We start from the raw sequence: 15126 nt of genomic DNA on the forward strand, positions 1-15126 counted from the left end.
GTGTTTATGCTTCTGCACCCATGCTGTGAATTTCTCACCACAGGTTTTTGCATTAAGAGCAGTGGTTCTATACGCGAGCGAATGAGGACGATATTTAGTGCAGCGTCTGTGTGTGTTTATCGCACCCACCGAAAGTCCTGCATCAGCAGCTGCTGGTCTGTTTTGCATATGGCATTGGAAGGAAAGAGAGAAAAGATGGAAGTGGGATATGAATTTGCATACGTGGCGGCCATAATGTTTCCTCAGTGTCACCGAGATACTTACAGCTGTTAGCGTGTGAGAGAGAGATGATTCTTGGGGTCGTCATCGCTGTGGCGTATTTAAATGACATCGAACAGACCAGCAGGCACACGACTGCGTGGCATGGCGTGACTGTAGACAGATGATGTCATGCATCGTGCTTTGTGTGAGAGCCTATGGGATATTTAACTTCCAAACTGTTTCTATCCCTGTGGCATCCATGAGAAGAGGTCATACACATAATGGTTGGAAAATTAGAAACAATTGGAAATTGTTTAGTCAAGTAACAAAACATTAGGAAACTACAGTACAAGCATGGTATTGCTTTGCTGTAATGATTATTAAATAGATGTTTTTTTTGTGCTTTTGTGGATTTTTTTGACAGAATGTCAATAGTTATTTTTCTCAGTACGGCCTGTTCTGTGCGGCCAGCTCTAAGCAAGTGGAGAAGAATTGGTGAGTGTTGTCAGAAAGGCAGTGCATGTGCTTTGTTTTTGTACTGTACAGTATAAAGATGACTTTGAATTTGAATTGTGTCCATTTTCCAATATTGTTCCACCCTTATCTTCATTGTTCATTTATTTATTTAATAAGTATCCATATAAAGAGAAATATACATTCAGCTGCAAAAGAAATACTTCAGGGTTTATTTTGGGATAACTATTGTCCTGTCCTGTTTATTACCCATTCCAAATTACAGCCTTTTCAGCTTCCATGTTACATTGTTTTATTATGATGGTTCTTGATAAGAATAGGCGTCTTTGTTGACCCTGCGGTGCTGCTAGAAACCCTTTAACTTGTACTGTATGGCTGGATAGCCATGCAAAAATCTGAAGTTCTCAAATGTTCTGCCCTGTCTGTTCCTGAAGTTGATCCTCCATTTGTTTGCATATGTTTGCAGAGCTCCAGAGATCATCCTGGGTCTGCCATTCTGTGAGGCCATCGACATGTGGTCCCTAGGTTGTGTCATTGCCGAGCTGTTCCTGGGCTGGCCGCTCTACCCCGGAGCGTCTGAGTATGACCAGGTAAGACGTGTATAATTCCTTAATAATAAATATCATACCATAATATAACCAAAATAGAGCCGTGAGATGCATGCTGAATGCGTCTACTAAGGTTCCAGTGACTACTAGTATACCGGTTCCACTATTACTGTCTTAAAGGGATAGTCCGCCCTAAAATAAAAATGATGTCATTGTTTATTCACCCTCATGTCATTCCAAACCTGAATATGACTAGGGCTGTCACGATTATTAAATAATCGTCTCATCGCGATTGTTTGACCTCATCGCGATTTCAGATCATCGCAATTATTGCACATCTCTATAGAAGACACTAGGGGGAGCTGTAGTGCATCTGCATATTGCATATTTTATTGTATATATTGTAACTGAAGCATGGTAATACTTGAAAAAATGTACCACCACAACACAATCACTTTAAAAAAAAAACTAAAGCATATACCATAAAAATAACCCGCAGTACAATTTAATATTATTTCAGTGTGAAAACCAGTCTACCAAAATCTCATTAACATAGAAGTAAACTTTTATTGTAGTCTTGCAAGTGAGAAAAAAACAGACTAGAAGCTTTTCTATGACTGATAGCATTTTAATGGTGGCTTCAATTCACTCCTGATCAATTTACTTCATTTACAAGTATTTGGCGGTTGTATTATTGACAGGTAAAAGCCTAAACCTTAAATATGATGACCCAATTTTTTCCTATGTATTTCCAAGAAAAAGAACATAGTCTTTATATTCAGAACAATATGGTCGTTTCAAAGCTTAATAAAAAATGTATGAGAATTAAAAGTCAAAGCTCTAAAACAGACAATAAATCGTCATAATCGCAATGATTTATTAGACAATTAATTGTCAGCCAAATTTCATAATCGTGACAGCCCTAAATATGACTCTTTCTTGGTGGAACACAAAAGAAGATATTTTGAAAAATGTCTCAGTGGTTTGAGTGAGTGAATCATGAAAGAATTTTTGGCCGTACTATCCCTTTAAGGCAGGGGTTTAAGAAATTTCAGGAATAATTGGGAAATGATCATTATAAGAGCGAACAAGTTTTGTTTTGCTTGGCAACGGTGGGGAAATAATAGCGTAGCTGGCCACATAAAATGACAACTTGAAGACCAGGCGGAAACCTGTGCCAGCCAGTTGCATTGGCAGGAAAATGTGCACAAGCGGTAAGCATTACTGTACCTCCTCTAGCTCTCAGGTCCTGTCTCTCAATAAATCAATTTAAATATATTTTGACAGTAAGAGTGAATATTATATCGCCTAATTAATATTCATGAGCCAGGCTGATCATGTGACCCCCCTAGCGCAGAAAGGTAACAAGTAGTGCAATGTAACATTTGCGGTGACATGAGATGACATATTCTGTATGATATTCCTTTTGAGAGACAGACAGAAGCAGAGCAGAAGAGTTTGATTCCATTTGTGTGTCCCTAAGCCGTTTCCTTCCTCAGAAAATGACTGCAAAATCCTTCCTCAATTGCAGTTTGTGCTTAAGAGAGAGAAAACAAATCCGACTGCTGGCTGGGACCTTGCGTGTGTGCGTGCGTGTGTCGTGTCCCTGACTTTCATCTCTCTGGCTTCTGGACACATGCCACAAACTGCCCAATTAGCCCAGAACCTGAGTTCTACAATGGGGCCTTCTCTTAAAAAAAACAATCCTGACTTTATGAAACAGCCCTGGGCCAATGTTCTAGCTCTAAGCAAACTAAAACGGCCTTTAACAAGCTCTTAAATACAGTAAAGGACTTTTGTCTTTCAACATCTCTGTATACCAAATAACATGGGTTGCTGTTATTTTCTTCTGGTTGGCCCTTATTTGGTGCATTTATTAGGTTTTGTGTTTGTTTTGGAGTTTGGAGGCAATCCGACATATTCATGGCATTTCACCTCCGATGCCCAGTTTAGTCAAGCGCTAGGCTACTTTTGGTTTTCAGGCAGAAAAAAAATCAGTCATTCTTATTATCATGTTGTTTGAAACCAGTCTGAATTTCTTTCTTTGTTGTACTGGAGAAAAGTTGTCATGCTTTTTGAGTTCCACAGAAAAAAGTTGACTAAACGATGACGGTACTTTCCATTTTTGTACTGTCCCTTTAAAAACAGACCTTGAAACGTTATTTTTCAGCCTTTAGCTCATTTCTAATTAGGCCACTTTGGAAGCACGAGTGAGAATCCTCCACAAGCGAATGAAAAAAAGCTGTGATTTCATTTCACAAGATGCTAAACGAGCCAGCGCGGTGATCAAGGTCTCTTGAGCAGCTATGAGCTCAGTCTCGGGGTAAGAGATTGGGTGATTGGCGGGGGCTGTGGTGGAGATTATTATTATTGTGGATTCTTTCGGCTGCCAAGCTCTTGTGTTTAAGTCTTTCAGGTGTGTGAATGGCGTCCTGTGTAATTGCGGCACCCGGGCAGACCTGTAAAAAGACATCTTGGCAGGGGAAATGAGTCTTGTGGAGACAGCATTCATCACAGATGCTGTTTACAGGGTTTCTAATGTTGGAATGGTGAGGTTTTGTCATCAGCGTGGCGGCCAACTGACTGATATGTTTTCGAGCAGACAAAACGCTGTCAGCCTGTTTTAACAAGACTAAGTTTTTTCCCCAAAGTCCATTTATAATGTTAGTCAAGACTTCTTGAACCAAGAAAAAAAATTTTTTCAACATCATTGTCTTTTACATATTTTTATTAATGAATTCGACAGATTTTTTAGCCTCACGTTCTACCAGTTAAGCTACCTGTCGTTACATTACCTTAAAGGGATAGTTCACCCCAAAAATAGAGATTCTGTCATCATTTACTCACCTTCATGTCATTTCGAACCTGTAAACTTTCTTTTTTCTGCAGAACAAAAAAAGGGAGATATTTCGAAGAATGTTGTTAACCAGCACCCATTCACTTGCATTGGTTTTGTGCCCATACAATAGAAGTGAATAGGTGCCGGTGCTGTTCGGTTACCAACTTCAAAATATCTTTTTTTGTGTTCTGAAATTTGAAACAATATGAGGGTGAGTAAATGATGACAAAGTTTTCATTTTTGGGTGAAAGGTCCCTTTAAAGGTTTTTTTATGTAACCTATGTAACTTTACCTTAGATATGATTGGCTAACTGTGTGTGATATGAGTGCTGGATTTAAAAAATGGATTTATGCTTTTTTCGGTCACACTTTATTAAAAGGTCCAATTCTCGCTATTAACAAACCATTAACTATGACTTCTGCCTCAATAAACTCATAATTTGGTGCTTATTAATAGTTAGTATAATAGTTGTTAGGTTTAGGTATTGGGTAGGATTAGGGATGTAGAATATGGTGTTGCAGAATATGTGTTTTATGAGTACTAATAAACAGCCAATATTCTAATAATATGCAGGCTAATAAGCAACTTGTTAATAGTGAGAATTGGTCCCTATACTAAAGTGTTACAGTTTTTTCTGACTTAAGCGCCATGATGATTTCTGACTTAAGCGCCATGATGATGTCCAAATGACCCATTTTTGCAGCTTAGTTTGAATAACTGGTCTGCCCTGACTGGGAAATTCAGCTTTACGTTATCAGTGTGTGGGTGTTCCCTAGATTTAAATGCAAATTTATTTCCTGTACCCCAAAACGAATATGGGGAACATATTCAACTCCGATGTAAGACTTGGACTTTTTTTATTGACAGTTTCAGCGGCAACAACATAAACAAACATTACGTGGCCCAAACTTAACTTCCGGTAGATCTCCGCAAAGAATCAAAAAGTGTTGAGTAGTTTTAATTTAATACAATTAATATACAATAAAATAATAATATAAATCAATATTAATATATATTAAATAGGAGATAAATTGTTATATTATAAACAAACGGAAGTTAACTTCGTGCCAGGCATGCTTGTCCGATGAAAAGTCTGTACAAATTTAAAGAGTTGAACTTCAGTACATAGACACTGACAAAACTTTTTTTTTAGTTATATTTTGGGGCTTTTTATTCAATTCAATTCAATTTTATTTATATAGCGCTTTTCACAATGTGCATTGTTCCAAAGCAGCTTTACAGGAGCAAATAAGAAAAACACAGAAAGGTAAAACACAGCACAGTGCATGGTGTTTATAGACCAAGCAAGATCATTATAATAAATAATATCTAATAAATAAATGAATAAATAAATAAATAAATGCAGTCTCCCGGTGAGCAAGCCAACACTGCACTGCTCTGCTGTGGCGAGGAACCCAAACTCCAATGCTGAATAATGGAGAAAAAAAAAAACTCGGGAGAAACCAGGCTCATCCTGGAGGGCCAGATCTCCTCTGACGTGTCATAGCTGCACTCAGTGACCCCGACCAAAGCCACCGAGCAACGTCCACGAAGAACAGGGAGAGCCCACGAGCCGCGACCCAGGAAGCCCCACCCGCCGAAACCGTGCAGGTCCAACCCGGTCCCATTCCGTGGTCAACAACAGACAACAGAGGGACAACCAGGGAAAAGTAGTAATGGCATAATTAACTTTATTCCTCTGTTGTCCGACATCGACCACAAAACAAGACCAACCAGACCAGACCCACACAGTCCCAACAAATGAAACGCCCCGAACCACAACCAAGAAGCCCCCCCCACTCCCTACAACACCCACCCAGCTTTATGCCTTTTTATGACAGCGTACAGTGGAGAGTTGACAGGAAGATATTGGGAGCAGAGGAGCAGCACCGGCAAAGGACGGCTGAGAACGGGAATTGAACCCGGGTCGCGCAAGGATACCGACTCCGACCGGACACAACTTCTTGCTCTCTTACAATCATATGTATATAAAAAAATATAAATTGAATCTACTAACTGTCTGCGAAGTACCGTCTCGTCGACACAAATAACTGATATGTGAGTCAGGCGGTTAAGTTAAAAAATAAGAAGAATTGGGCACATAATCAAAAAAGTCTTGATTATTGAATACTACAAAAAAACTAAATATGAAGAGTTTAGTTGCAAAATGAGATAACTCCGTTTTAAAAAAAATTCAAAAATCATGTTTTTTATGATGTCATCATGTTTTTCTTGTGTTTTATCGTGTTAGATAGCTGTAATTTTTGAGTTATTATGGCTTAAATCAAAACAAACCAACTGCAGTTTGATTGATATTAATTAGAATGCACGATGATTTTTGAAATATTTTAAAAACAGAGTTATCTCATTTTGGAACCAAACTCTATATATTTGTTTTATGTCCTCTTTAATTGTACCAAAGCAGCACATTTTTGACATAGTTCTCTAACCATCCGTGTTTGTGTCTTCTATCAGATCCGGTACATCTCCCAGACTCAGGGTTTGCCAGCAGAGTATCTGTTAAGTGCAGGAACGAAAACAACCAGGTTTTTCAACAGAGACCCTGACTCTACGTACCCTCTGTGGAGACTGAAGGTAAAACTCTCTCACCCCATTTTTATTTCTCACTTACTCTCGATGTTTTCACATACTGTATAATATGTAGTGACAGTGCAAAAGCAATCTCTTTAAAAGTTAAGTAGACTCTTCGACCTGTAAACAATCCAGTAGGCTAATGTGAGCAAAAAGGTTTTTGTGTGTGAGGACTTGGCAACCAGAGCGACGTGGTATAAATCCTGCTTAACGTTCCTCACTTTCACTCTCTATATTTCACCAGTTTCATCTTTTTTCATCCATTCCCTGTGCTTAATTTCTCCCCACCAGGGGCGTAAATCCCGGGGGGACACGTCCCCCTCCATCCGAGGGTTGTCCCCCCCAAATCATTAAAAATCGCACTGTCTATTGTGCTAAATATATTTATACCTAAACTAATTGTGTAATTAGAAAAAAATACAAACGCAAAAAATGCGTTGAGTATGCGGCTCAGTTCAGCAGTGGTTGTTGGACTCCAGTAAGAAGGCAATTGTATTCACGTTAAATGAAGCGATTCTCTTTAATGTAGTTGATGCTGATTCATTAATAAATTAGTTGTGGCAAAAAAGGCTGATTACTGATGTTTTTTTCCATGAATCTGCTATGTTAGCGATTAAAATGTTACTTAGCTAGTTAACGGTAGCTTGTTTACAATAGCTTGTTGCATAGTGCGTCAAACACTGCAACTAACACGCCAAAGCCGTTTCCCATGCATTGTTTTATTTGTGGCGACCTGGCATAATGTTAACATTAACGGCCACAATTAGCCACCGATCCTTGCCATTCAGGTCCCGTGTCACACACAGTCGCGCACATACCGGTGACAATTTAGTGACTTTGGCACTATATTTAGCGAATTTCAGACCGCCTTTGTCCACAAAAGGTGCACAGCTTTCATTCAGTTGGAAAAGGTCGTTTTCTCAGCATCTATTTTGTGCAGTGTGTGCACGGCGGATAAGCTAAACATTCAGTTGACTGAAACTCGACGATTCATCAGCGAGTACAACACAGAATTTAAGCATCTGTCACTGTTACTGACTGTTTAGGTACACGAACATGAACATAGTACATCTATGCATATAGTTTGTTGGCGGACGCAGTGCACTACATGGGAAATAACCACCACTCTTTAATGTAGATGTATGGTGACTTTGTCAGACGATGTGGCAGTATAAATCAGGATAAAATTTAAAAAGTGTTTAAAAAGTGACTCATTGTTAACATGTTGTATCATGGGTAGTGTGTTTTTATATTTGTTTCCTGTCTTGACAACACAGACAAAAAAAATGGAAATGGAAACAAACAGCTTTATTAGGTGTTCACTTGCATTACAGTACGTGGCAGTTCAGTTCAGTTATAATACGACTGCAAGTCATGATAAACCTATGAACCTAACGCACGTAGTGAGTACAATTTTGACTGTGTTATTTGTGTCCCCTTCAAAAATTGCTCTTGAGAAATTTTATGTTTATTGTCCCCCCCTACTGTTAAATGAGATTTACGCCCCTGCTCCCCACATTTCCTCATGTGGGTTAGTGGGTGATTGTCCGGAGTCTCTAAACAGCTTTCTCTCTTATCGAACTGTTGGTGAACTTTAAGGGCTTTACATGATAAACTGTACAAAACTTTGTATTATTGAACATCTCGATGTAATTGTGAAGTCCATTTAAGAACTTCTATGCTTGTTATCTGGATCCAAATTTTAAAGCTTTCCCCTTAATTAATCGATAAATCCTTGCACTTTTTTGACCTCAGTGCTTGTAAAGAGAAGGATAGAAATACTTTTTCAATGTCAAGTACTTCCCAGAGGAACATTTTTAAAGGTAATTCTCAGTTGTGTCTCAAGTGTCAACTTTGTCTCGGGGCTTCTGCCTAAAACGAAAAAATACTATAGAATTAAATGAGATGCTAAGAACACAGAGATACAAATCTGCAAAGCATACAGGTAGCTCAATAAATTTGATCTTGAGAAAAATTAAGTTTAATATAAATCTGTAAATTTTATTTGTGGGTATAGTATTTTAGAAATCTGAGCACAGCACATTGCTCTCAGGGAGGACCTCATATGTGATTTCGTACATGCTTCCATACTGTTTCACAGCATTGAAAAAGTAAATCTGTATTGAGGACTCTTCCGACAAACTTCTTTTTTGCAGACACCCGAGGACCACGAGGCAGAGACAGGAATCAAGTCTAAAGAGGCTCGCAAGTATATCTTCAACTGCTTGGATGATATGGCACAGGTAGGAGTTTGTAAACGTGTTCAAATCACAGAACTTGTCTTCAGCTGCCGGCTACAATAATAACTTTCCCTTCACCCTTACTTTCAAAATATTTTGTTTCTGATTCTGCGTGGAGAGTTTCCAGCAATACCTCCGTTAAACAATAAAAAATGTTACGTATGTTAAAGCACAATGGTGAAGTAATGTTGAATGGGAAACTCAGTCCCTTGAGTGCTATGATACATGACTCATGACCTTTTGCTTGCGGCGAGTTATTTAAATCAACACGCTTCATCACCATGTCATCTTGATGTCTGAACTGGCCGGGTCACGCTGTTGCCAGCAATGATGCAAAGCTCAGTTAGGATTTCCCATAAGAGCTGACTGTATCCCATTATATCAGATTATAACAGCTGATCTAATTTACAGCAAGTTTATAGAAATATCCTTGCGCTTGGCTACACATAATCTACAACGTGTCTACCGTCATGTGCTTCAGATCCCCTTTTTTACAAGAATTAGATCAGAGCTACATCTCCAGGTCAGGTTCTAAGTGAAAAAGTTATGAAGAATGGTTCTTATCATTTCCAATGAAATTTAGTAAGTGTGCATGCGCAGCTTTTGCAGCCATCGATCTGCTCGCTTGTGTCGATCCTCCTGACGTCCAAGAGATCACTGACGGATTACATTTGTCCTTGGGTTAAAGATGATTTCTTTATCATCTCCCCCTTGTTCTCTGTTTTCTATCAACCTTCCGCATTAGAAAAAAGGATAGAAAAGCTTGAATAGCTTGCATAAAAGAGACTCACGTTTGTGATATCTCGGGGCGGTTAGGCCGCAGATAAACTGCAAGGTGGTGCACAAATGTCTAAGTAGGATTCCACTTTTTTTTTAAACTTCTTTTACACTTTTTACACTTCTGACCAAACACCCCTAATAAAACGCACACTGTCACTCTTGTCTTCACATCCCAGATTTTTACTCTGGTGCATCTGCTGTTTTTATAAAGCGTCAGCAGTTTGTGTTTTTAACCCTGATGTAATGATAAACCAACATTGCCTTCAGTTGACTCTGAGCTGTGCTTAATTAAAATCATTATATAGCTTTAGATTTTTTTCATTATGAAAATTAATTTTCAAGTAGTTTTTTTCCACATCCTGAGACGGGAAATCTCTGCCTTACGGAGCCCTTTTAGGGACATGGGGTGGAAAAAGTATGAAAGGGAAGAGAAAAATATTTTTTAAAGCTTTTGCGTTATCTCGCAAAAGTTTTGCGTTCTCTTGCAAACATATTTGCGTTATCTCGCAAAACGTTTGCGTTCTCTCGCAAAACATTCAAACGTCCTGTTGTCCCGCTCCGTACATTAACAATGGAGCGGTTCAGAGTAGATTCCCGGACCAATAATTCGTGAGCTAAACGTTGTTATAACACAAATAACACATAATTCCTTAGACAATGATCTACAACCTAGTCTTCCTCAAAACGAGAATATAAATTGATCTCTATATGAGCAGGCGACATGGACAAGTCCAAAGAAACCGTCAGCAAAGTGACTGTAAATCCGAAAAGCGGTACTACAAAAATAGTCATTAATAACTTAAATGTTACACACTGTGGTCTCACCAAATTCAGTTTACACATTAGTGCTCTCCTGCTGAATTTAAACTGGTTTTAGTTATACTACAGTTAGGGCTGTCACGATTATTAAATAATCGTCTCATCACGATTGTTTGACCTCATCAGATGGTTTCAGATCATCGCAATTATTGCACATCTCTATAGAAGACACTAGGGGGAGCTGTAGTGCATCTGCATATTGCATATTTTATTGTATATATTGTAACCAAAGCATGGTAATACATGCAAAATGTACCACCACAACACAATCACTTAAAAAGAAACTAAAGCATATACCATAAAAATAACCTGCAGTACAGTTTAATATTATTTCAGTGTGAAAACCAGTCTACCAAAATCTCATTAACATAGAAGTAAACTTTTATTGTAGTCTTGCAAATGAGAGAAAAAACAGACTAGAAGCTTTTCTATGACTGATAGCATTTTAATGGTGGCTTCAATTCACTCCTGATCAATTTACTTAATTTACAAGTATTTGGCGGTTTTATTATTGACAGGTAAAAGCCTAAACCTTAAGTATGATGACACAATTTTTTCCTATGTATTTCCAAGAAAAAGAACATAGTCTTTATATTCAGAACAATATGGTCGTTTCAAAGCTGAATAAAAAATGTATGAGAATTAAAAGTCAAATGATTTATTAGACAATTAATCGTCAGCCAAATTTCATAATCGCGACAGCCCTAACTACAGTATGTAGCACTGAAGTTAATGACTATTTTTCGTAGCCTAATGATTTTCGGGTTTTGTACTTTACAGACGATCCCTTCGGTCTTGTCTCAGCCGGCTCCCACCTGAGATCAATACAAGGCTCGATTTGTGGAAAATTAAGTTAAAATTCATTGTTTACGTTACATAGAATGAGGTGTCATTTGTGTTATAAGAACGTTTAGCTCACAAGTTATTGGTCCGGGAATCTGCGACTAGACCAATGTTTATGTACGGAGCTAGTCTTAAATTCTGCCAGCGGGACATTAAACATGAAGTGTTTGTCAGAACTCGCAAAATGTTTTTGCGAGATAACGCAAATATGTTTGCGAGAGAACGCAAAAGCTTTAAAAAATATTTTTCTCTTCCCTCTCATTTTTTCCACCACCATGTCGCTAAAAGGGCTCCGTACTGCCTTTCTAATGCTCTCAAGACTTTTAGTGAATAGCTGTCATTTTAAAAGCAATTGTATCAGATGTCGAAAGGTTATTACGGTCTTAAAATAAATAAATTAGACTTTTTGACTGACATAACTGCCTGTATTAATAAAGCTATGCATGCCAAGCACGGTGGAACACTGGAGTTATCTGCGCACAAATGCTTTGTGTATTACAAATGCTGTAAAATGTAAGGTAATTTAAAAAATACAGTTGACAGATTTCATGACTTCAACACACAGGGTTGTGATGCACTTAACAAACTTTATAAAACAGTTTACAAATATTGTGTAAAATGCGCATCATTTTTCTAATCTCACACTGTTAAACTTTCACCTTATTCAGGCCCAGATGCATTTTTTTTATTGCAACAAAATGTTTAATTTAGATCAGTGGTTCTCAACCAGCGGGCGCAGAGGTACTGCAGGTGGGGCGCGATGGTTTCCAGAAACACCAACCTTTGGAACACGATCGCGAATGCACGGAGGAACGCGACTGCAAATTGACGGAGGGCAATGTTCCATCTGAAGCTGCGCGCGTGAGTGGCCGCGCAGACTCATTGTAGGTCCTGCGCAGTGCAAGTTTAGGCTGCGCACAAAATCTTAATATCTACAAAGTAGGCAAACGTCCATTCATGAAGCAGCAGCAATTACCTCTAAATCATCTTAAGAAACAGGTGGATCATATAAGCATGTTTGTCTTTCAGACTGTAATTTCAGAATAAGAGCAAGTCTCTCTCTCTCCCAATGAGTTCAGAGTGCTCGTAAAGGGAGTGGCGCGTAAATAAAGTGCATTTTCATATATTTCCGAACTTGGACAGCTGTTTAAAGCTGTTGACAGTTATTAAAGATGTAAAGCACTGTTTTCGACTGCGAATTTTAAAATGCGTATAAACTCTCGCTTGTGTTAAAATCAATGAAACATCTGGCAGATTAATCGTTTTGGAATAATGCCCAAAACACTACAACTTTGTAATGGTTTTATTGCAAAAAGCTAATGGTTCACAATGGTATTTTAATGGAAAGCATTCATTTCTGTGATGGTTTTTTGGGGTTTCTTTTGTTTTTATCAGCAGGGTTGTTACATTTATAATCTGATCTCTTGAGATCAATCTGTCATATACAGTGGTGGGGCCAGTTCTTTAAATGGGTTTACAGGGGGGCGCGACCATGAAAAGGTTGAGAACCACTGATTTAGATGGTTGAAAACAGCTCAATTCTGGTAAATGGATTAACTGTAAACATAATAAAATGTTCAGTTCAATTTAAATGTATTTCTATGGTGCCTTTCACAATTTTGCATTGATGCAAAGCAGCTTTACTGTAAATGTATTTGTCCGGATAGTAAAGAAAATTATACAATATATAGAATATACATAGAATTTTAAAATAATTTCATTAATTTCATAATTTAAAATACTGAGCACAAATATTATTTGTTGCCGAAACCATTCGGAGCAAGATGGTGTGTTTGGCTTTGTAAATATGAAGAAATGAAGGTTTTTTACTAGCTCTGATTCTAAAATCTGCAGGCACAGATTCAGTGCTGTGAATCAAAGATGTGAACCGTTAACTCAACCGTTGCATCAGAAAAGGCAAGAGCTATTGAGCCCTAGACTCAGCCTCCGACATCAAGCTCTTGGACCACTTGCCGAATGTCTGATGCATTATTCACACAAAACTGGAAACACTTCAAAGTTGTCATCTGGATGTGCCTTGTTTGAGGAACAATACAATATTGCTGTTCTCCGTATGTCTGTCAGTCAGTCTCTCTCCTTTCTCACCTTCGTTCCTTACTTGCTGTGTATAGGTGAATATGACTACAGATCTGGAGGGCAGCGATATGCTGGCGGAGAAAGCAGACAGGAGGGAGTTCATTGAACTGCTAACCAAGATGCTGACCATCGACGCAGACAAAAGAATCACACCTATAGAGACGCTCAATCACCCCTTCGTCACAATGACACATTTGCTGGACTTCCCGCACAGCGCACAGTCAGTTGAGCTATATATACACCAACAGCGCCGTGTCTACATATGGAGAGTGTTGAATGGTTTTATGATGTGCATCATTGACCTTGTCCTCCTTTATTCCTGCAGCGTCAAATCCTGCTTCCAGAACATGGAGATTTGCAAGCGTCGGATAAATATGTACGACACCGTCAATCAGCGCAAGACCCCCTTTATTACACATGTAGCCCCCAGCACCTCCACTAATCTCACCATGACCTTCAACAACCAGCTTAACACTGTGCACAGTCAGGTCAGTGTACACGCGCACACACATACACACCTGTATGTGTAAAAAAGGATTTGGACACTTCCTGTGTTCTTAAATGAAGCTCTTTATAGTTCTGATGTTCTTTATCTCTGTGTGAATCCTAGTCCTACACTTAAATTTAAATAATAAAATAAAATACATTTTATGGATTTTTACTTTAAAAAATCATTTTCTGCTTTCAGTAAAATAAAACATTTATAAAAAAATGGCCAATTAAGAAGCGAAATCGTTTTTAAAGAATACATCTTGAATGAAAGCTTACTGAGGTTTATGTTTATTGTTGTTCTTTAAACACATTACCCTGGAAAAAAAACATTTCTTTCTTCGTTATTTTGTCTTGTTTTTAAAGCAAAATTCCTATTACTTTTTTTAATTACTGATATTTTTTCCAGAAAACTAGACTTAATATATTATAAAAATTTAAGTGAGTTTGTGTTTAAACAAGAAACAAAATTCTGTTAATGGGGTAAAAAATGTTTTCCCATCGAATTAGGTTTTATTTTTGTTATCCCATTGTTTTTTAAAAGCAAAACTCACTTAATTGTACGTATTTATTTATTTATATATATATTTTTAGAGAAAACAAGACTTAATGTATTATCAAAATTCATAGAATTTATGTTTCATATAAGACAAAATATCTGCCAGTGCGGTAAGAAATATGTTGTTTCCCTTTGAATTAAGTTTATTTTTCTTACCCCATCTGTGATTTTTTTTCAAGCAGTTAACTCACCTAATTGTATCTGTTTGTTTATATTTTTTATTTAGAAAACCAGACTTAATATATTATCAAAATTAAGTGAGTTTATGGTTAAAATAAAAATGTCTGCAAGTGGGGTAAGACAAATTATATTGTTTTGACTTTGAATTACGTTTCTTATCCCATTCTTATTTTGGTTGTTTTAGCAAAAACGTATTTAAAATTTTTATAAAATGAAATATCAAAAGTTATTTTGCTTCTTAAGTAAAAGTACAGTATCTTTATTTAAGAATATTTGTACTACAAAACGAAAAGTACTGAATAAGAAAATCATTTGCATGTACAGTATTAAGACTCTATGAATCTATTTTTCTATCGAGTAGATCAGATTTGCTTTGTTTGTTAAATGTAGCAATCATCCAGGGGCTTTTTTACCCCAAAGGCAGAGCTTGATCAAAAACATTCCCACTCATTTCAACCGCCGGC

The 15126-nt window shown here is 37.7% G+C and overlaps 1 protein-coding gene across 4 annotated transcripts in view; it reads left to right on the forward strand.

Moving 5' to 3' along the window:
- hipk2 (homeodomain interacting protein kinase 2) overlaps nucleotides 1-15126 on the forward strand; it is an 89083-nt gene that overhangs the window by 56123 nt on the left and 17834 nt on the right. For all 4 annotated transcript variants that reach the window (XM_057347362.1, XM_057347365.1, XM_057347361.1 and 1 more), the window contains 5 exons: nucleotides 1142-1265; nucleotides 6539-6658; nucleotides 8812-8898; nucleotides 13470-13654; nucleotides 13760-13922. In XM_057347362.1, the coding sequence (XP_057203345.1) occupies nucleotides 1142-1265; nucleotides 6539-6658; nucleotides 8812-8898; nucleotides 13470-13654; nucleotides 13760-13922 (679 nt within the window). The remainder of the gene's footprint in view (nucleotides 1-1141; nucleotides 1266-6538; nucleotides 6659-8811; nucleotides 8899-13469; nucleotides 13655-13759; nucleotides 13923-15126) is intronic.

This window comes from Triplophysa rosa, linkage group LG12 (assembly GCF_024868665.1).
Source record: "Triplophysa rosa linkage group LG12, Trosa_1v2, whole genome shotgun sequence".
NCBI classification, from domain to species: domain Eukaryota; kingdom Metazoa; phylum Chordata; class Actinopteri; order Cypriniformes; family Nemacheilidae; genus Triplophysa; species Triplophysa rosa.